A 21,862-nucleotide genomic window follows, 5' to 3' on the forward strand; every position below is an offset into this window, starting at 1 on the left:
AAAAAAAACGCAAAAGGGTAATTTCAGCTGAGTAAATGGAACACAAAAACAACCAGTATTATGGCAATACTATTTTTAGCTTCCGGCTGTCAGCTGATAGACTCGTCGTAATATTGCTTTCCAAAACCTATTTCGATTTTCCCAGAGAAAACGTCAGGCACCATTCAACATGGGCTTGAAATTCGCTATCAAAAGCTAGTTATAGCTGAAATATTGCTCTAATTGTAGTGTTATTGTTATTTTAGTTTCATTTTATATGTACATTGTGTAACTCATAAATTAGTCGAAAATGGATACGTTTATCTTAGGATACTTCGATTATGGCGTTTGTTGATCACTAAATAATTTCGTTCGGTTGATAGTTTTCTTTCCATTTGATGTCTGCTTTTCGTTTCTAATCGTTTGTTTTGTTCGTGTTTACGTGTTCTTTCGAAATGGTTAAGGAAAAGCCTAATTCAATACGGATATACGACGATGAGGGATTTAGGCGCCGCGCGGCTTGTATATGCGTACGTTCGGACGCCGAAACGGAGGTTAGCATGTTATTTTTATTTAATGAGCAGTGATCATGTGGTGAATTTTCGATACTATCGTGTATTTTGTGCGTAGGTGTTGCTTGTGACGTCTTCGCGTCGGCCTGACAACTGGATTGTGCCGGGTGGAGGCGTGGAGCCTGAAGAAGAACCGTCGGTGACAGCGATGCGTGAGGTGTTGGAGGAAGCCGGTGTCATCGGCAAGCTGGGGCGATGTCTGGGGGTTTTCGAGGTAAATGTTTTTATGTTACGTTAACTAACCTAACCTCTTGACAGAAGCACAAAGAAATGTCAACATTAGTGCATCCATATGTTGTCTATGTGTGAATACTCTTGAAAACTGTTTATCTGATGAATATTAATTGCCTCACATTAGTTTATACAATAAAAGGCATGTATATATTTCATATTATACTTTCTTATTTTATTCATAGTTTACATACAGTATTTCTGACTCAGGAAAAACAATTTTATAATGATAAATGTAAACAACATATAAGTGTAGTTTACTTATAAAGTAATTAAATCAATCACTAAGGAAAAGCTTAGCTTTTTAAATGATGTAATAAATAAATATATAATCTAATATTGAACTAGCCAATATAAATATGTTTCACAACTAATAAATTTTTAAAAATAATGATTTTCAATAATTAAAAATTTTAAAACAAGTGTTTTTACATATATGTATTCATAATGTATGTATAAGATGCTGAGCATGACTTTTGTATTTTTGGGACCGGCAACCCAGTATACCTTTTTTTTTGTTGAATGAGTGAGCTGGTGTCATTGCAGGCATAATAAAGGAAATTATATAAAATATATATATATATATATATATATATATATATATATATATATATATATTTATGTGATAGCAATTTTAATAATCAAAACAGATGTATTACAAAAAAGTTTCATATATATAAATAAGGGGTCATCAACCTTATGAGGTTAGACTTAACACAGTAATATGTATTTGTTTTATATAAGTATATCAGATGAAAAATATTTGACATCTTTATGTAAGAAGTAGTTGTGCATTCCAACTTCATATGGATAAAATAAATTTTAAGTTACCCCCCAGTTCCTGTCCTTGAAATTGAAATTTTCGAAAATCCTTCCTTAATAAGTGTAGTAAAAAAGTAACTATGCAAAATTTAAATAGGAACTTTAGTTTTTTTTTAATTCCAGTATGGTACATCTATGGTCACCCATAGTAACATGCCATGGCAATATAAATAAAAGCAAAATGTAATATTAATTTCTGAAAAGTATTTTTTTCTTTTATAATAACCTTATTTTATGTTGTTCTTCACTGTAAGATAAGAAATTCTAATTAGTATAATAGACTACTGAAGTGTTTAATTTATTTATAAAGGACCATCAGCAGTCACTACACAATCACAGCATAAAAACATATTTATACTTAATATAAAGTGTGTGACTCTTTAAGACAGCCACAACATGCATTTTTATTATTTATTTACTAAAATAATTTTATAATACTAATAATTTTAATAATATATTTATATTAATTATAATAAAATAATTTTAAAATACTAGAGATTAACTTCTAACTACGTTAAATAAAGCAATAAATATTATAATTAACAAGTTCAGTAATATAATTGATCATGTTAATAACATACAACAAAATAAATTCAATAAAAAATGAAGAGAATTAGTAAATAGTAATAACTTAAAATTTTTAATTCATTCATAAATTGAATATTAAATATAAACTTTGCAGAAAAAACTTATTTAACAGGTTATACGAAACATGTTATATTATGGTTTTTACAAAAACTATTTCTTTTTTTATAATTTTTTTATTCCATTTATCTTTGTACAGCATCATCAAAATTCACTTACAACAAGCCATTAAAGTAATGAAATAGTAATCATTTTAATTGATTTACAGGGGTTTGACTTTTTAATCCACTTTATGCCTCTACTCAGAGATAATTGTTTCACAACTTCAAGTAATTGCCTTACACTAATTTTTTTTTTGTAGTTATTATTGAAGGAAAATAAATGGACCTCGCAATTAAAATTTTACAATTTAACATTATATACATATTAACAGTTTCAGTAATTGTACCATTAGGTAACATTCAAATTTAATATTAATGTTGTCAATTTTAATTTTCTATTTTCAGAATCGAGAGCACAAACATAGGACAGAAGTGTATGTAATGACCGTAACACAAGAGCTAGCTGAATGGGAAGACTCCCGGCTCATGGGACGTAAACGGCAGTGGTTCTCCATCGACGACGCGCTCGCGCAGCTCGCCCTCCACAAGCCCATCCAACGCCACTACCTGCAGCAACTCAAGAGGTCCAAACAAAACAAGCCAGATGACCCGGGTAGTTAAGCTCCTACACCACCTAGGTTAAGATCAGACTAAGCATTGCACTGTGTCTATAAGCTTAGATTTATGCAGTGCCGTCTTATGTTACAATACAATTGTCACTGGGTACTACCGTAATACTTAGTAAAAATGTTTTTTAGTACCCAGTTCTTTAACACCATGCTAGACAAAGTTTAACACATGAACTGATGAACACTATTTTGTTATAAACATTGTTATACATAGTCCGTAGTGTATAATATTTTCAATAGCTTTTGTTCTACTTGCCATTACAATATATCGACTATTTGTAATTATATGTTATGACATTCTTGTGTTTTTGAAATTGAAAATAACTCGAGCGATTGTAATCTGCACGTGCCCTTGAGTCATACTTTGTTTACATAAGAAATGTGACAAAAACGTAATATGGTGACTGTTGTGCCTCTTGTTTACGAAAAGTTGAGAAGACTGTCTGGTGTTGTTTCATTTTACGATTGAATTTTATTGTTTTTTTTTCTATTTTCTTAATATTAAGGAAAAGTAATAACGTTCGAATGTGTAAATATTTGTGCGATTTTTCTAGAATTTAAAAGTAATTCTCATGCACCATATTACATTGGACTTAACACATGTATGCATAAAGCAACAAATCCACATTGGCTATTCACAGAAACTGAAATAATTGTTGTTTTAAAATCAAATTTTTGCGCAAATGTGGCTTGACGCCTTAAGTATGCACACAAAATAAACTAATTATTAAAGTGAGATGTAAATAAATTTGTCATATATCTACATTATATAAACTTGTCAAATTTACAACTAAGGCTTATAAAACCACGGTAATGCTCATGTCGCAAGTATGAGATTTATCATTGCAAGAAATACATTTTCAACATTGCTCGCAGTACCGGGTGATTAAGGCTATGAAATTTCTACTAACCTCGAATTGGGCCTGAATATATACTTTTTAAATTATGTTTTTATTTTAATCTTAATCAATTGTTATATAAATTTTCACCAGCAATGTAGAGTGCATCATTAACAAATTTTTATCTTATACAAATGACTCAACCCATATCATCAAATGTTTGACTTTCAAGTTTTCAGCATTTTATAAATGATATTTAATATAAAAGACAAATGGACAATAACTACCACTATGTATTGAAAGTTAAGATTGCCATTATGAGGATTTATGGAATTTATTAGAGGAAAACTTTCTTGACATGAATATTACCCATTAACTTTTAAATACAAGTCACAATTTTCAAATCAAAATTTGTAAGATAATACAATAAGAAATAAGGCTTTTTTTTTTTAACCGCAACTCCATCGAATCGATGAAATTGCTGTTCTGTTTAATAATTATCTTCACTTAGTTTTAGCTTTATTATAAACATTAAAATAATTTAAGAAAAGCTAAAATTTATAGTGGGGATTACTATATAATTTTTATTTAAATATATTTCGAACATTAAATGAGAACTATTGTATTCAAATGATTTCTAATGTGCTAGTGAGTATATTAAAATTGTTTAAATATAGTTCTAAGAAATATATTTGACCCTAATTTGAGGAAGGATAATAAACTAAGACGGTACTGCAATTTGTCTATGGCTTCACTGTTGTCTGCCTGGCTCGGAAGACAACTATAATCAATCGCTAGACACGTAACTCTTGTAACATCTCCTTTTGTCTATTTTTACGTATATTTTTATACAGCGATGGAATAAATGTTAATTTTATTTTGTTAGCATTAAAACGAAAAGACATACAATCTCTTATTTTTATTTAAATTAATGTTTTTTTAAGATTCCTGAATGAGTTTAAAAAAATAAATTTTATATTGCTCTTCTGAAGCGTTTCGTTATTGTCTCAGCCTTATAACCTATACATTTAATAATTCCAAATAAACGGCTCTACACCCGCTCGACTACTGTTCAAGGGTTTTGAGAAGTTGAATTTAAAAGAAATTTAGCTATTCTCGTATTCATACCTAATTTTACGCAAAATCATACAAGAGCTTTTATTATAATGGTTATGCCAGAGTATGATATTATACAGTCGATAAATGGAGTATTATGCAACTGCATAGGTTCATAATGCTGATTTATATTTATTTGATTTGATATCAATCCGCAACAAATTTTTAATAGCAACAGTTGCTATGCTGTATCCGTAATAGGCCCCACAGATAGCATATGCTTACCTATGGGTCACCCAATGGAAAGTCACTACTGCCGATTGACATCGATGCCGTAAGTAATGCCGGAACACAACCATACTAAGTATTACTGCTTGGCGGTACAGTATATGATGAGTGAATGATGGTAGAGCTTGCTTGTACCAGTATTATTTTTAAGAAAATTAAATTGCATTGTACGAATCTATATAGAATACGATTGAAACGCGGAGTGTTTGCCAATTCTGTATCATATGTAAACTTTTTGCTTCAGTCAGAAACAGGGCTCGGCAATAGAGCAATATTAATAATAAGACAATTATCTATAGGTTATAATAATGGGATGAATTATGGTTTTGTTAAATGCCTTCCTCGTATTTCTTTGTGTTTTTTCCAGTACGCTTCTTTATTGGAGACGGAAAAGTCTCTTAGATTTCTTCAGTTTGTTTTCGTAGATTTTTCAATGTATAACGTAGTGATTATATACACCCATGGGACTTTGCTTAAAGTATATTGCCACACTTTTTTCATCATGAACCCCAAAGTCCCTAAAGCGACTCAAGAGTACGATTCATCAAATATTATCGCATATTTTTACCGCCTTTAGGCAACGGAAGTAGCAATATTTAGGGTCTTAATAAATGAAAACTAAGTAGTTCGTAAAATTAGTTTTATACTATGAAAGAAATAGAACTCATTATAAGTTTTCTTAATGTGGCGGGTTAGATAACTTTTATAAATATTTTCTGGTAAATCAACTGTTCGTTAACGATTCTTCATTGTTCGTTCGATTTTAATTTCTTTTTCTGCATCAACTTTATTTTGACATTTTTATTGTTATATTTCTAATTAGTTATTATTGTTCGATTTAAAAAAAAAAATCTGATGGCCCAAAAAATTATAAAAAAAAAAACAATTGTTTTATATATAATATATTTTTCGCTATTGCAACCTTTCTTCATTTAATTTAAAAATAATATATGTTCGTCCTGCGTTACCCTTTTATTCATCATCTTTAGTTTAGTTGAAATAGCAAAAAAAATATTAAAAAACTGAATTCCAGTTAGAATATGATTAATTTATTTAAACAAAGCAACGAGAAATTACTAAAGCAAATCGTCATGTATAGTACGTACAACGACAGTTTTTATTCAAAAAAGTAAAAATCCTTAATTACTTATAATCAATACAATATTTATAATTAAATTACTTTATATTCTTGTGATACAAGCTAAAAATACCCATACGCTTAAAACATTATTAGGGTACGCGTATACCTCGACGGCGAGGCCAAACTCGACATTAGGATCGTCGTTTACGTGTATTGATGTAGATTTAACGCTGGAGATAATAAGCTTTGCGTTTATATACGGCATGTTGAGCGGGAATCCGAAGATCTAAGGAATAAATGACAAATTTGGTAAATATTTTTTCAGTTACTAAAATAATTATATAAGTATTATAATTATTATAAAGATTCAGTAGTTGACGTCAATGTATATTTTTTACTTTATAGGTTCTAGTTCACTTACTTTGTAAGTAGCTGTTAGTTGTTTCAGTCTATTTCCAAGGGTAGGTCGAGCTTCCAATGGATTAAAAGCCCAATACTCGTAATGAGGAAGCATTTCTTTTAACAGACTACTGCAATATCTGTAATTTTACTTGATTAGTCTTTTTTAAACGTCTCGACTGTGAAAGCTTATTTTATTTTTATTGTGATATTTTTTTTCATTTGTACTGAAAAACAAGACATGTTTGCCGGCCTTTAATGCAAATAAATCTTAGCGTCACCTGTTCCATATCGTTTTAATGTGTGACCGCCACTTCTGTATTTTAGTCTTAATCTTTGTTTCTAAATTTAATCGTAGATTTTCCACATCGCCCGGTTTGCTGTACAAACTGTCAATTGTTATCGGTCTTGTTACAAATAGAGGTTTGTTAAATACCTGAAATTTAAGAAGAAAGTCTAGACTACTATTAAAGATTTTATAGGTCTTAGGCACAATACATTTATACCATCTAAAGGCAATTTATGTTTATCGTATTAACACTGAAAACGTTTTGATAATTAGTTGTTAAAATACTAAATATAAATTATTCTTACATTCTGCCAATCTGATGAAATAGAAAAATCAAACGACATTCTCTCACAGGCTTGTGATACTTGCGTATTTACCCAAATCTAAAAAATAAAGAAATAAAATATAACATTTTTTTTAACATTATACAATATGAGACAAAAAAAGTATAATTACATTTTCACTATCAAAAACGTAACTGACAATTTTCAGGGGACATCCAATTTCTCTCAATTCAAATCTTTCACCTGATGCCGCATCATATATATACCAAATATATCCGTCAGTTTTTTTAAATATTCCACCAGTTTTTATCTGGTCGTTAACTGTGAGCACTTTATTTTTCAAGTACTTGACCAGAACATAACTGCTTTGACCGCGAGGTAAACCAAAACCAATGACGACCCAACATTTAATTCCCAAATTAATAAAGTAGCTCGCTAATAGAATGGTGTGGTCCAATGGAGAACCGTACAGAACTTTTAACAATTCCTGAAAATAATTTGTTCAATTAAAAATAATTACTACAAAAAGCTTAGAAACTAGATGGAAGTTTTCTATTACAATGATTAAAGAGACAGATGTATATAACTCCAATATTTGCTTTATTTTATGTCGAATAGTCCTGTAAATCTGTGTAAATGAAAACAATGAACTATTTACCACTCCCATTAACGTGACAACGTGAGATTCCGAGACATCATACGTTGGTATTAGCGAGACATATCTTACTGCTGCATCTATACTCTTCGCTAGTTCGTTTCCTTCATTCCTCCAAGCTTCGAAGCCACTGCTCTTTGAAGAGGAACTCTTCGAATGACCTGAACTTTTTGATAGTGCTGATTCAGCCTTTTTGGGGTCTGATGGTTCGTAAACAGGTATGGGTACAGATTGGAGAAACTCTGCAACACACTTATTTCTACCACCACTGTCTATGAATGTTAACGAAATATTTCTCGTCGGATAATCATTGACATAGTCAGTGACGAATTTATTCAAGTGTTGTATAATAAAGTCATCTTGAGGATGAGTTGGTACTGGCTGACAATACGTTTGGCACCCCCCCAAATGAGAAAGAGTGGTCGTAATTTGAATAGCTAAAAGTGACGTATCTTGTCTCATAAGCTGCATTACTTCTGGAACGAGAGCTTGGTCATCTTTTGATGACATACTTTCGTAACCAAATTCCATAGGTGGCGTGTTTATTTTAAACGTTCCACATACCTGAAAAATCGGTATTATTAATACCAAATTATCAATGCTTAACCAAGTTAAAGTACAGAGACAACATTCGCAACTTACACTGCCTAAATTTAGGACAGTATGCAGAGGGACGCTTATCGCTCCTAGCCATTTGTTAGTTTTTCTATAATGAACTGTACTTTGTGTGGATTTATCTTCGGAATACGTTTCAGTTACATTGTCTTTGCATTCATCATATATGTTTATATGGATAGACGATAGTGGTTCAAATCTAAAATAAGTGTAGCTTATTAGATTCAGGCGTCGTTATTAATAATAATATTATTATATAATTACTTGATGTATTTGTAAACGTTCACAGTTAACACGTACTTAGCTTTAAGTTTAACAGTGTAATTCCAGGTTGGGTGGCAACCAATAGCCGTCGACGTTTGAGCAGACACGCCACGATAACTTAAGCTTACAAACGGCCTCAAAGGCCTTACTTTGAATCCTATAAAATCATATTATTTGTCAACATATAGAAAAGAACAATGACGTCAACTAAGGTGAATCTTCTTACCAGCTATATTATCTTCGTCGTTTATTTCTTCTGTCAATAAAGAGGCGCTCCGATCTGTTAAATTGAATGCTCTCAGAACGTGTATTTGTATTTCTTGTTCTTGGGCTAAGCATTCCTTTAAAAGTTTTTGTTTTGTGATGTTTGAATTTGCAACGAGAGACATATCCGCTTGATTAAATAAAAAACTTCTACAAATAAACTTTCCGTTACAGTTTTTGCCTATTTAAACTTATCACACTGTTATCCCAAACAATTAGTATTCTTAAAATAATACGCAACATATAAATAGACAACTACTTACCCAATGCTAACATCTCCAAAATCTCTAACAACATCTTTAAATGTTTTCTTCATAAGAAACAGATTTAAGTTATCCATGAGGTTTTTATTTAAGTTATCCACGAATTTCATTCCTACATATCTTTGCAAATCGATTGCGTCCATTTCAGCGTCCTTTTTAAAATGTCGATAATCTTTCTCTTCAGTGTTTTCTAAGCAGGCTAATTGCTCAGTAGAAATCTGACTAGTGAATAAAGGAATAGCTTTATTTTTTATGCTGATAAATCCGCCATTATTTCTTAAAAGTAATAATTTAAATCTGTTAAACTCTGGGCTGTCTACGTTGATACTAAATGTTTCGTGTTTCCTAACAGTTTCCTTACAAATGTCTCTTAGTGCATTCATTATATTAACATCTTTCTCGACATTATTTTCATACAAATCGTTTATTATTTCCGTTAACTCGCGTATGTTAGGTTTATTTATGTTGTGCATAAATCGTTTAATTTGACTTCCTAATTTGATCAAAGATTTAATAGATTCGCGTTGATTATCATTAAGTTTTTCATTCCAGCCTAGTTTAATATTTACTTCGCACTTTGACCATAGTTTTCCTTTGAAAATATTACTCGATTTTAATCTAGCTTTGTTTTTTAAACAGATCTCTTTTATATCATATCCACTCCCAATTATTTTATCAGTTGGTCCTACACTTTTGTAATAATTGAAATTATGATTGATGAAACTCGATTCATTTGTATTTTTCTTTATATCAAATAGATTTATTTTAAAAAACGATACGTCTTCATTATTTTCGTATAGAATTATTTTTAAATATGAATTATGTGGCAATATTTCGATAGATAAAGACTCTGTGAAATCTATGTCAAATTGACTATCTTCATTTATGTATTGATCAGATTCGCACACGAAAACATCATCGACAAAAACTTTAAAGTAGTATATGTCAGCTATAGCCGAACTTTTTCTTTTAACATCTGGTTGAGATAGTATAGTTTTATCCTTCTTCAGTAGTATTTCAATCCGATTTCTCGGCATTATATTATTTACCATCTCTTCTACTTGTACTTTCAATTCGTCATAGTCAATGCTCAGTTTAGGTTTAGGTGCTTTACTTTTTCCCTTAGTGTTCTCAGAATTAGTAGCTTGTTTCGATTCTCTGTATTTGATATATTTTACTACATAATCGTATTCAATTTGTATAATCAAATCTGAATATTCAGTTTCAAAAGCTTTGGACCAACTTTTTTGAAATGCGCTCTCCTCCGTTTCAATACGTAACAATACTAATTTACAATCAGTGTGCACACATTTCGATTTCTCTCTTATCATTTCGATATCAGACCACAACGACAATAACATGTGAATAATTTCCTTTTCTTTTTTTAAGGCAAAGAGATATTTATCTTTAAATTCTAACATAAGTTTTGTGTATTTTAATAAACTTTTATCAAATCTAATGTCATCTTTACTATTTGGACTTATTTCAATTAAACGTTCTTTCAAACTCTTTCTTGTTCTTCTATTAACTTCGATGTTTCTTTCTAACTCCTTTAAAGACTTTTTAATTAATTCATAGTCATTATAGAAACTCACTAGCTGTGTATAGAGAAATGTTTCCAAAGAAAATTGATGATGATGTTTAAATTTGATATTTCTTAATATAATATCTAAGAATTTGGGGTTTTGCTTGGTCTCAGTTTCTAAATATTCAGTTATCACATCAGTAAAAAGCGAAGGTTCCACATATTGAGCATGAAAAGTTTTATTCTTGCTTAAAGTGGCTTCAAGGACACGTGGAAATATTGGACTAATTTTCACAGATTTATGTCTCGTTAATCTGCAAAATATTATAGCGAAATGTAGACAATTCATTCACAGACAACATTAAAATTTTGAATCTTGAATAAAGCAATTATAGTGTCGTATAAAATCTAAAACCTAAATAAATTATTACAGTCATTGCTAGTATTGTTATATTTTAAATTAAAAAAAAATATACACCGTATACAACAGTGTGTGCTTAACTTTATAATAAGATATCAATAAATTAGGAAATTACCCGTTTTCAATAGCCATGTTTCTAGATTCTTTAAATTCCGATGTTTTGTTCACATCCAAATGTTTAGCTAAATATTTTTTATACTCTTTTTTATAATCCAATATTATAACATTACTTTTGATAAAAATAGGTTTTGCTGATAATTCAGTATTTAATACATCCATTAGTTTATTTGGCGTTTCCTGCTTTTTTCTTTTTTTCTTTTTTGGTACTTTTTTTTTATTTCCTGCATCATACTGTACAAAGAAATCATGTTCTTTAATCGGTGTAATCAACGATTTTGACGGCAATATAGGTTCTTCCATTAACTCCTGACTTATCTCATAATATTCTTCACTACCACTTTTACTTGAGTCAACTTGAGTTGAATATGATTTGACATCTTCAGTCATTGTTTTCTATTTTAATACAATAAAACTTAAAATTAATACTTTAACTACTACCTATTACTACGTATTTTATATATTTTTTATTTTGTTTTTCTTTCTGTAGCGTGCATAAGGTCAAAATTATTTGTGATCCTCTTTGATATCATTTAGATATTTTACAAGTGACAAAAATATAGGCAGCTATAAATTAATCAAGAGTATATGAACATTATTACTACAGGCTTCAGTTTTTTTTGTTGACTGTTACCATAGCAATATAATTTGAAAGCACTGGGTAGCAAGTGTGAAGTAAATACTTAACAGAATGAAAAAATATTTATTTATGGAATTAATAGAAAAAGAGGAAAAAAATGTATTTTGATGTATTTATCTAACCGAAAAATCAGTATTTTTTGGCAATAAAAAGAAAAATATTTATCACTTATTTCATTACTGGCTGACTTATTATTAATAATATTTACTAGAGTATGTATATAAAATAAATGAAGACTGATTTATCTATGTATTAGAATTCAGAAATGATTTAAAAGTCCAAATTATGGTTACGAATAAAACGAAAAAACAAACCTTGACATTGACATATTAATTTTTGACATTGTATCATGTGTTATCAAAACAAAAAAGTCAAAACATTTACAATATTTTAAATCAAATAGAGCTATTTGTTAATTTTTGAATAATATAAAATAATGGCGAGATTTTGTTTAAAAGACAGTGATAAGTACTATTTGTGCCTTTCGGATCAGCCTAAAAGGTTTGACGCTGATAGCCCTGTGACCAACGTATTTTTTGACGACACAAATGGAGAAGTAATTAGTTAACATAATGTTTATTTTATGTGCCTTTTAGAATATGAAAAACATACATAGTAGCTTGTCCCCTCTTCAACGAATGTTGAATCTAAATTTATGATTGATTTATGATGGTTAGTAAACTCTACTGACAAAAATTACATTGAGAATTGGGTGCAACTGCGTTTCAGGTTTTTACTGTTAGATCTGGGGGTGTGACAGGAGTCACTGTAAATGGAATGGATGATTCAAAAAGCACTTCCTTCCGAATGGAGGATAAAGGACCAATAATTTCAATAAAATTTTCACCTGATCACAACATACTTGCAATACAAAGGAATCTAGAGGGTCAGAATGCAACTGTAGAATTTGTTAACTTCAAAGACCTTGCTCCAACTAACGTAGAGTATTCGCACACATGCAAATGGAAAAATGCAAAGATACTAGGTTTTGTGTGGCCGAAGGCTAATGAAATAGCCTTCATAACTGACCATGGTGTAGAATTATTACAAGTTTTACCAGAAAAGAAACAGTTGAAGACTTTAAAAAACATTTCATTCAGGTAATTATTATGAATTTTTGTAGTAATTTTCCTTTCAATTGAACTGTTAGTATATTTTATTTATACTATATTCAATTTTATTTTAAATTTGTAATTTTGGAGACACACTAATTACTTATTTATGCTTTTATATTCAGCGGTGCCTGGTTCTCGTGGTGCGCTCAAAGCAATATCATCCTGCTGGCTGGCAACAATGGTGCTTTATTACAACCATTCTCATTAAGTAATTCCACCATTAGCAAACTGCAAAAATTAGAAGGTAAGTCACAGATTTTATGTGTTTGTTCAAGTATCATTTTACTTGGTAGTGAGCTTTACAAGCCCATCTAGGTAGGTATCACCCATTCATCATATATTCAAACAAGAATACTTAGTATTGTTCTATTCCAGTTTGAACAGTGAATGGTGAATATTTCTTATAGCACCAATGTCTATAGGCGGAGGTGATCAGTTACTATCAGAAGGCTCATTTTCTCAATTACCTATGTTGAGATAACCTCAATTAGTATCAGTATTTATACATGTAAATACAGTAATAGACAGACAGTCATCATTTGCTTGGAGTCCTACTCCTTTGGTTTTTTACAAGAGTTTTCCATTCATCTCTATCTCTTGTTATATTTTTCATCTTATATATATATATATATATATGCCTTAATTGAGTAAGAATTTTTTTCACTTCTACTCTAGAATATTTTAGTCAAAATTTCTAATTGTTTTGTTGCAGTGGAGTGGTCACGGCCGGTGGTGGAGCGTGACGTGTTCGTGTTGCGGCTGTGCGGCGGAGCGTGGTGTGCGCTTTTCCGACATGCTGACAGCACAACCCCTGCACCTGCCGCGGGACCGACAGAAGTATTGCATTTACGAAACATTTCATTCATAATTATGGAATAACAACAACACTTCAATTTCATTCATCAAGGTCAAAAAACAATGAACCAGACCACACACAACTACTAGGCAATATTTAAAACATTTGATTGTAGTATATACAAACATTTGATATTAGTATATTGTTCAGGTTTGACATAGAGCTAGGTTCATGACTGATGAATATCCATAAAATTACGGAAAATCTGCACACTAATCTCTTGTAAAAATTTTATTATAAAATGATGACTAGATTAGATTACAATTTATATAAATTAATTCTATAAAAAAATAAGCATTTACAAATTTTCAGGTTTGGCTGATACCCATATCTGGGGGAGGTGCAACACAACATGTCTTAAAGACTGGCTTAGTTGGCCGGTTCGCTGTTAGCGTTATTGATCAATTACTTGTCATACATCATCAGGTATGATTAGAGTAGAACACATACACACAAATTTTTAACATTACAAATGTATAAATAATTTTAACTATATGTGTATAGGTGAACAAACTTAACTTTTCAGTTTTATTTAATAATAAATTTATGAGTATTTTAGATTAAATGTATTGATTATAAAATTACATCTAAAAGATTTTCTCAGTAAAATATAGATTCATAATTATTTTTTTTATGTTGGAACACTTGAAACTTAAAGTAATAAAATTGTACAAGCAAATTTTTAAAATATACAACACATGGGCTTATTGCCTCCACCAGTGACAGAAAAGGTTTATTTTTTAATTTTAATTTGACTGAAACATGCATTTAGTATTAGTGTTGCTCTATTAGGCCATGATTTCTACAGTAACTACTAGAGTATGAGTACTTACTAGACTTGTATATATTTTATTGAGTTTTTATTGTAAATAATTGTCCATGTGTGAATTAAATTTTAATATTTTTTTATTCAACAGTCCAGTCAAACTTCACAAATATTCGACATAATGGAGGAATCAAAGCCAGAAAATAATATAGTTATTCACATTCCAATAGTGCAAGGAATCTCTATGAAACCAGCTGTTGTGGACGATCAGCCCTGTCCAATGTGTATCCTTACTAAGTAAATTTTAATATGAAAATTCTATCTTTCGGAATATACAGTGTAGTCAGCCCCAGTTCTAGGTTATAGGGCTGATATATTATATTTTTTTGCATATGCATAATTTTAGAATAGCAAACGACCACCCACTTGTCAGATAAATAACGAATTCTATGATTTAGTAAGATTGGTCCTTTGAGCCAGATCAAACATTAAAGAGTACAATAAATAATAGTTTTGTTTAATGTGTTTATTATCATTAAGCTTATTATCAATTCTATTTTACCCATATCCTTAAGAAACAGCCAGATTCAGGGAACTGGGTTGTATTTCAACCGGATTATGTGATAGACGCTCGTCTCGGTTGTCTATGGAGAGTCAATCTCGTACTTTCAGGCCTCGCACACTCGGTAATTATACTTTTTTTTAATAAAATTATTGACATATTGTTATTATATTATAGCTGATGCCTAAAGACTAAAACGAATTTTCGAATACTTCTATTTATTATGGTTATTGACAAAACTTAGTAAGTGCAATTATATAATGAATTTTAATTTATACTTTTTTTAATAGAGGGTCACTTACATCATCTAACAAACATACTAGCTTATGATTCAATATTCTTCAGTAACTTTCAAAGAATACATAATTCATGAAAATAAACAGCTCTTGTTTTGACATAGAGTTATGTTAATATTTAAAATATATTGTTTTAATATCCTTTAGGTTCCCAAGGACGAGGTATCCAAAATAGTGGCAACGTTGTTGAAACGCCAAAACGGAAAAGAGACTATTTATAGGATACTGAATCAGCTCGTCAGTGAAGCCGGGACTTACCTAGTACAATTGACGAAGGCTTTTGACGAAATAAACTCCGTGTACAGGTATGGGTCACAGTAGGAATATGTAAAATAAACTTCTTTGTTTATCTAACAAAAGACGAATCAAGCTAATTTAATTTCAGAGGGTTGGTCGGTGGTCCTGTTCTCACCGTTATATATCGCTTAACAGGAAATGGGCCGAGCTGGAGGTGGCGCGGAACACGGCGGGGCAGGCGGCGCCCGCGCGCGCGCTTCACTTCCCCGTGCTCGTGTCGCAGGCCGACGTGTGCGCGCACGTGCTGCAGGCGCACGCGGACGACGGCCACCTGGTGCAGGTGAGGGGGGCGCGGTAAAGGCGGTTCTGGAAGCTCTTCTGAGTGGTTGTATTAACAGCAAATAAAAGTGACGTGCACAAGGTAAGATAAATTCTTAGTGCAAATGGTTGGCAACGCGATGACAGTTTTAGAATTAGAAATTCCCGAAGTGCAAGGTCACTATGACTGCCAGCAACGACTTCTATTCAAGACAATTCTTCCTATTGAGTATTAAAATGATATTGTTTTAACGCCCGTAGGTAGTGACAACGTACCTAGCGTCTCTCTCCCGTCACGACATGGTAGTTCAGCACCCGGTAGCAGAGCTGTGCGTGCGGACGCTGGTGACGCGGGGAGCTGGAGGCAGGCTTCGCTCGCTCGTGCGGAGGGGTTGTCTGGGCGACGCCAGACCACTGGCATGCCAGCTGTTGAGCTTAGGGCACATAGACCCTGCAGCGGCACAGATAGCCTTAGATATGATGTGGCGATTGAAAGCTTACGGGGTAAACATTACATATATTTACCCTTATTTATATTTTAAGAAACCATAGACAAATCAAGAGACGGTTATAGTTATTGTGACATTAACAAAAAAGTCCCTGTACCTTTAAATATTTGAAATAATAAAATTACTATTAATATAATAGAAACCACTAAATATAAAGCCATAAATCATACTTGTTGAGCATTGTAGAAAAAAAAATAGTTTTCTCTTAATCGAATATCGGCGACAATGACCAATCCCTACGGAGTCTGGCTAACTGTAGAAGAGATTTATTTCTGGGCGCGTGAACGCAAATACAATAAGTCCACTTTTATATTTCAATCGAACGCGGTCGACGAACAATCAAAACATGGTTTTCGAAGTAGGACAGAGTCACTACCAACTTCCTAATTCTAGAATGCTACTGAATAATAGCTGGAATGAAATACCTAATAACTTTCACTATCCCGACTAAGGAATTAAACACGGGATCCCGTGAACCAACGAGGAAGTTGAGAAAAATCGCAAGAAAATAAATATAACATATTTTTTCACCAGGAAATAGTAGAAGTCTTACTGAGCTGGAATGAACCAATTAGTGCCGTCGGTGCAGCAAAACAAACTGGAGCGACATGGCTGAACATGCCTCCTCGTAAGCTTCTGTCAGCTGCTAAGCACTACGCAGAAGAGAAGAATGAACCCACTGCCTTCATGGCGGTGTATCACGCGCTGGTGGCCAGGAACGAACGATTGAGAGGAAACCCAAACTTTATAAAGGGTAAACATGCAATGCAACAAAGTCTCAATCATTTCTCTTCTCACATCTTAACGACTCAAACGATCATCATGAAATGTTCCATATTGATTTTTCAGAGTATAGAAAAGGTTATAGGGTACTGAACACCTGCAAAGACAAAACACGCAGCATTATTAACCCATCAGTATCATTTTAAAATCTACTTTTTATTCTTCTGGATAATAATATATTCGTTGCTACGGGTCTAAAAACCTTTTAAACCCTGCCAAGTTACGTCATAAAATTAATTTATAAAATTGTAAAGTAAATATTGTTGGAAAAAACGTGTCTATCGGAATTTTATCGTATCTAATCTATTTATCATTGTTTATTAACTTACACTTAAAATTTAATATGCATAATACAATAAATCCCTTAAAAGAATATTCTCTTATTAATAAGTTTTTAAAAGGAAACGATATTTGTTATAGTTCAATATTGTGCTATAAACTATTATATTAGTTATATCCATAAGTTGTATAATATCTAATTTTTCCGCGCGAAGACAGGACAAGAAAAAAAGGGGTTCTTGTCCCGTCTTCGCGCGGTTAACTTATGGAAATATTTTAAATAGTTACATATAAATAAATATTATATTTAATAAACAGTATCGAGCTTAACGATCTATGCGCCACTTCTGTAATGAATTACCACGCATGCCCACGTCAACTTTTCTTACTAAATAAAATATTGCTGACGTTCTTGTTACATAAGTTTTAATACCTTGTGATCTTGTAGCTGTCGATTATCAAAAACATTACAAAGGTCATCAATCGTTACATACAAAAAATATAACCCATGTATTGTATTAATATATTGTGCTCTCTTTCAGGCGAACAATGTGCTGTTTACGTTGAATATTACAGACAGCTGACGTCAGAAATTTAACCTCGAAGTTCAAGAAATAAGTTTCGGTTTCGATAAAAAATCACTCGAATCATTTCTAAATTATACACCAATTACCTGGAGATTACATGAGACGGAATTAATGAGTGGTTTAATAGTTGAATTTGTAATATAATAAAGTATAATATCACACTAGTGATATTATACTTTATATTTCGTTTTTGTTAACACATTTTGTATATAAGTAATTAAAGATAATTTAAAATAATGTATACCTATTATAAATTGAGTAAATAAAATGGAAAATCATTTAATATTTTTTTGTAATATTTAATATTAACACTTGTGTTTGATCGTTTCGAATTAAGTACACAAATATATTTCATAAGCAAAATCTGTGTTATGTACAAATTTTAGCAGTCAAAACTGGTTTAATGCATGACACACATTGAAACATGTACTTTTTCAAATTCTAACTTTCAACATTTATAATAAATTATAATTATACATTTTTTATGTTGTGTTTTTTTATAATTCAAATAAATCTTTATAATCAAAGTATCTTTTGATCACTGAAGTATATGAAATAAAAGTCGTATATATGAAATGCACTTTATTATTGTTACAAAACTTATTTTTGGTAATAAAAATATATAAGTATACTAGAATAGATATATACTGTAATAATATATTGATTTCAAACATCTTTCTGTGGAATATATTTAGAAGTCAACAACAGCACGAATAGCCTTGCCGATGTGCATTAAATGGAATGCTTCATTGATATCATCTAAAGATACTTTATGTGTGACAAATTCATCTAATGGCAGTTTCTTGTTCAAGTAATCTTCAACCAACTTGGGAACATTATCTCTGCTCTTATAGCCACCAAAGGCTGTGCCCTTCCAGACACGCCCAGTTACTAGTTGGAATGGGCGAGTGCTTATTTCCTCTCCTGCTCCTGCTACTCCAATAATTACAGACTCTCCCCAACCCTTATGGCAAGCCTCCAATGCTGCACGCATCGTATTTACATTTCCAATACATTCAAATGTGTAGTCCAAACCACCATCAGTCAAGTCAACCAGCACCTGCTGAATGGGTTTGTCATAATCTTTCGGGTTGACAAACTCATTAACACCAAACTTTTTAGCTACTTCAAATTTATCAGGGTTGATGTCCACTCCGATTATACGTTTAGCTCCAGCCACTTTACATCCCAATGCAACAGCAAGTCCGACAGCGCCTAGACCAAAGATGGCGCAACTTGAATCAGGTTCAACTTTAGCTGTATTTAAAGCCGCACCATATCCCGTTGTAACACCGCAGCCGAGCAGACATATCTTATCCAATGGCGCAACATCGTTGACTTTACACAAAGAAATTTCTAGAACCACTGTATATTCACTGAACGTGGAGCATCCCATAAAGTGGAACAAATCCTTCCCTTTGCAGTGGAACCGTTTTGTTCCGTCGGGCATGACTCCTTGACCCTGAGTAACTCGTACTTTCTGACAAAGGTTGGTTTTTGGGTTAAGACAGAATTTGCAAGTTTTGCATTGTGGGACATACAAGGGTAAAACATGGTCTCCAGGTTTAACGGTCGTGACCCCTTCTCCGATACTTTCAACTATGCCTCCGCCTTCATGACCCAAAATGACGGGGAACACACCTTCTGGATCTTTTCCGGATAATGTGTAAGCGTCAGTGTGACAGACGCCGGTTGCTAGAATTTTAACACGTACTTCTCCGGCTTTGGGCGGATCGACTTCAATTTCTTCAATTGATAAAGGCTTTCCAGCTTCCCAGGCTACGGCCGCCTTGCACTTAATCACTTTACCGGCAGTCGACATAATTCAATACAACCGACTGAAATCACCGAATGAAATCAAATGAACGTATATATTTTATTAAACGAACTATTCTGTGATAAATTAATGATAATTCGGAGTCGATTGTCGAATAATAATAAAAGCGAAACTGCGAAATAGGTTAAGATTACATCATATGACAGAAAGAGACAATTATAGTTTTCAATTGCTAATGAACTTGACCTTGACAAACTTTGTCAAAAGTCAAAACAAAGCGGAAATACGTATGCCTAAAGAAGAATCAAGAATTCGTAGGTATTGTTATATTAGTATATTACTGTGACTCTGCATTGTTAATAATTATAGCCATAAGCCGTCAGTATTCCTGAAATGTTTCGAGTTAAATAATTAACTAAAGCGTTTACAGAACACGTACGATTCATTCATCAAAAAAAGATATAAAGTTTTAATACCAAACATAATGGCGGCTAAAAATAATTTTATTTTAAAGTATAGAATAAACTTTAGTCTCTTACTTTCAAGTCTTTTTAATTTAATATTTTTATTAAAAAAAAAAATGTATCATTAATATCGTATGTTGTTTGTGAAAATATAAGTTGATTATTGATTTAGATCAAAATATAAGTAATAACTCACAAACACACACACACACACACACATGTATCTGATTTATTAGTTTATTTTAGAAAAAGAAATAGTTGTAAAACACACAAACATTTAAAAACAACAAATTAAAATGAGAAATTAATTAAAGTGTATAACGCATTACCACCAAATTAATATTTACTGATAAAAAAATAAAATTTATGAAATTGATTATAATATTTGAGTTCATATTAATTTTACATTTAACTTTTTATATACAAAAGAAATTAATCAACATCATTAAATCGTTACATAGTATAAAACAAAGTCGCTTACCGCTGTCTCTCCCTGTGTATGTTTAGATCTTTAAAATTACACAATATGTATTATATAAATTGTTTCAAGAGGAAGGTTTATATTGTATAATATATGCACAATATAGTAGAGAACTGTACTGATAATTTTAGAGGTTTCTAAAGTGATGTCGTAAATAAGCACATTTTATTATGCTTACATTGCAAACGCTGGCTGAACGTTACGAAATAGATCAAAATAACGTACTACAGAATTATATTGATAAGCGATTTTGAGCAATACAGCATTAATCCTTATACAATTAAGTATCTTAAATACATTGTACATTTAATATAAATCAATATGGCCCTTTACAGCATCTAATTAAAATGAATATTTTCGAAGATATTACAGATTTAAAACGCAGGGACATACCGGTTTGTATTTTCTAACGAGTGAAAAACGTTATTCTGTAGTATATTTAGTATCAGCATTGCACCTGTGCGAAGCCGGGACCAATCGCTAGTTTATTATATAAATTTAAGTAAGATCTGTATAAAATATATAATAGCTATTGCGTAAAAAAGCAGAATCAATTTGCTTATTTAATAATGGAAATAGAAAAAGTTCATCTTTCTTTATAGGAAGGTCTTATAACATTAAAAAAAAGATGTAAAGATGCTTTGAGTAAAAGATAACAAAAAAAGAATTGATTTAAATTTTGAATATATATGGAATTACAAAGTATTGAGGCATACTTGATTATAGACACATACATTATATTCGAAATATGAAGGTGTCATAACGATGTTTTCCTTCAACACTGAAAAAAAATCACTTGTGCTTGACTAGACTGGAAGCTACAATTATTAAGATTCTTTGAAAATAGTTCAAAATATTTTATTAGACTAAAGTGCTTTTGAAAAATTTGTATATCAATTGCCACCCTATTTTA

General features: G+C 31.4%; 5 protein-coding genes across 5 annotated transcripts; 2 read left to right on the forward strand and 3 right to left on the reverse strand.

Moving 5' to 3' along the window:
• Positions 1 to 123: 123 nt before the first annotated feature.
• On the forward strand, positions 124 to 4,342 carry LOC113394227 (diphosphoinositol polyphosphate phosphohydrolase 2). Its single transcript, XM_026631461.2, has 3 exons — positions 124 to 533; positions 610 to 765; positions 2,696 to 4,342. The coding sequence occupies exons 1-3, from the start codon at positions 435 to 437 to the stop codon at positions 2,909 to 2,911; spliced, it is 471 nt and encodes a 156-aa protein (XP_026487246.1). The 5' UTR covers positions 124 to 434; the 3' UTR covers positions 2,912 to 4,342.
• A 1,938-nt stretch (positions 4,343 to 6,280) lies between these two features.
• On the reverse strand, positions 6,281 to 9,115 carry Cc2d2a (Coiled-coil and C2 domain containing 2A). The gene is made up of 9 exons (XM_026631512.2): positions 8,916 to 9,115; positions 8,726 to 8,846; positions 8,453 to 8,624; positions 7,814 to 8,374; positions 7,328 to 7,642; positions 7,177 to 7,254; positions 6,864 to 7,018; positions 6,605 to 6,722; positions 6,281 to 6,469 (listed from the first exon to the last, which is right to left on the reverse strand). Exons 1-9 carry the CDS (start codon positions 9,076 to 9,078, stop codon positions 6,284 to 6,286), a joined length of 1,869 nt encoding a protein of 622 aa, XP_026487297.2. The 5' UTR covers positions 9,079 to 9,115; the 3' UTR covers positions 6,281 to 6,283.
• A 97-nt stretch (positions 9,116 to 9,212) lies between these two features.
• On the reverse strand, positions 9,213 to 10,754 carry LOC135193708 (uncharacterized). Its single transcript, XM_064217389.1, has one exon. It carries the CDS (start codon positions 10,635 to 10,637, stop codon positions 9,213 to 9,215), a length of 1,425 nt encoding a protein of 474 aa, XP_064073459.1. The 5' UTR covers positions 10,638 to 10,754.
• Positions 10,755 to 12,280: 1,526 nt separating this feature from the next.
• LOC113394257 (regulator of MON1-CCZ1 complex) lies at positions 12,281 to 18,367 on the forward strand. Its single transcript, XM_026631497.2, has 12 exons — positions 12,281 to 12,475; positions 12,649 to 13,019; positions 13,157 to 13,278; positions 13,747 to 13,871; positions 14,203 to 14,316; positions 14,808 to 14,940; positions 15,242 to 15,342; positions 15,662 to 15,819; positions 15,947 to 16,091; positions 16,331 to 16,573; positions 17,113 to 17,332; positions 18,183 to 18,367. Exons 1-12 carry the CDS (start codon positions 12,356 to 12,358, stop codon positions 18,236 to 18,238), a joined length of 1,908 nt encoding a protein of 635 aa, XP_026487282.2. The 5' UTR covers positions 12,281 to 12,355; the 3' UTR covers positions 18,239 to 18,367.
• A 427-nt stretch (positions 18,368 to 18,794) lies between these two features.
• LOC113394234 (alcohol dehydrogenase class-3) lies at positions 18,795 to 20,213 on the reverse strand. The gene has a single exon (XM_026631473.2). The coding sequence runs from the start codon at positions 20,047 to 20,049 to the stop codon at positions 18,919 to 18,921; it is 1,131 nt and encodes a 376-aa protein (XP_026487258.1). The 5' UTR covers positions 20,050 to 20,213; the 3' UTR covers positions 18,795 to 18,918.
• Positions 20,214 to 21,862: the final 1,649 nt, after the last annotated feature.

Source organism: Vanessa tameamea, chromosome 16 (genome assembly GCF_037043105.1).
Source record: "Vanessa tameamea isolate UH-Manoa-2023 chromosome 16, ilVanTame1 primary haplotype, whole genome shotgun sequence".
Taxonomy (NCBI): domain Eukaryota; kingdom Metazoa; phylum Arthropoda; class Insecta; order Lepidoptera; family Nymphalidae; genus Vanessa; species Vanessa tameamea.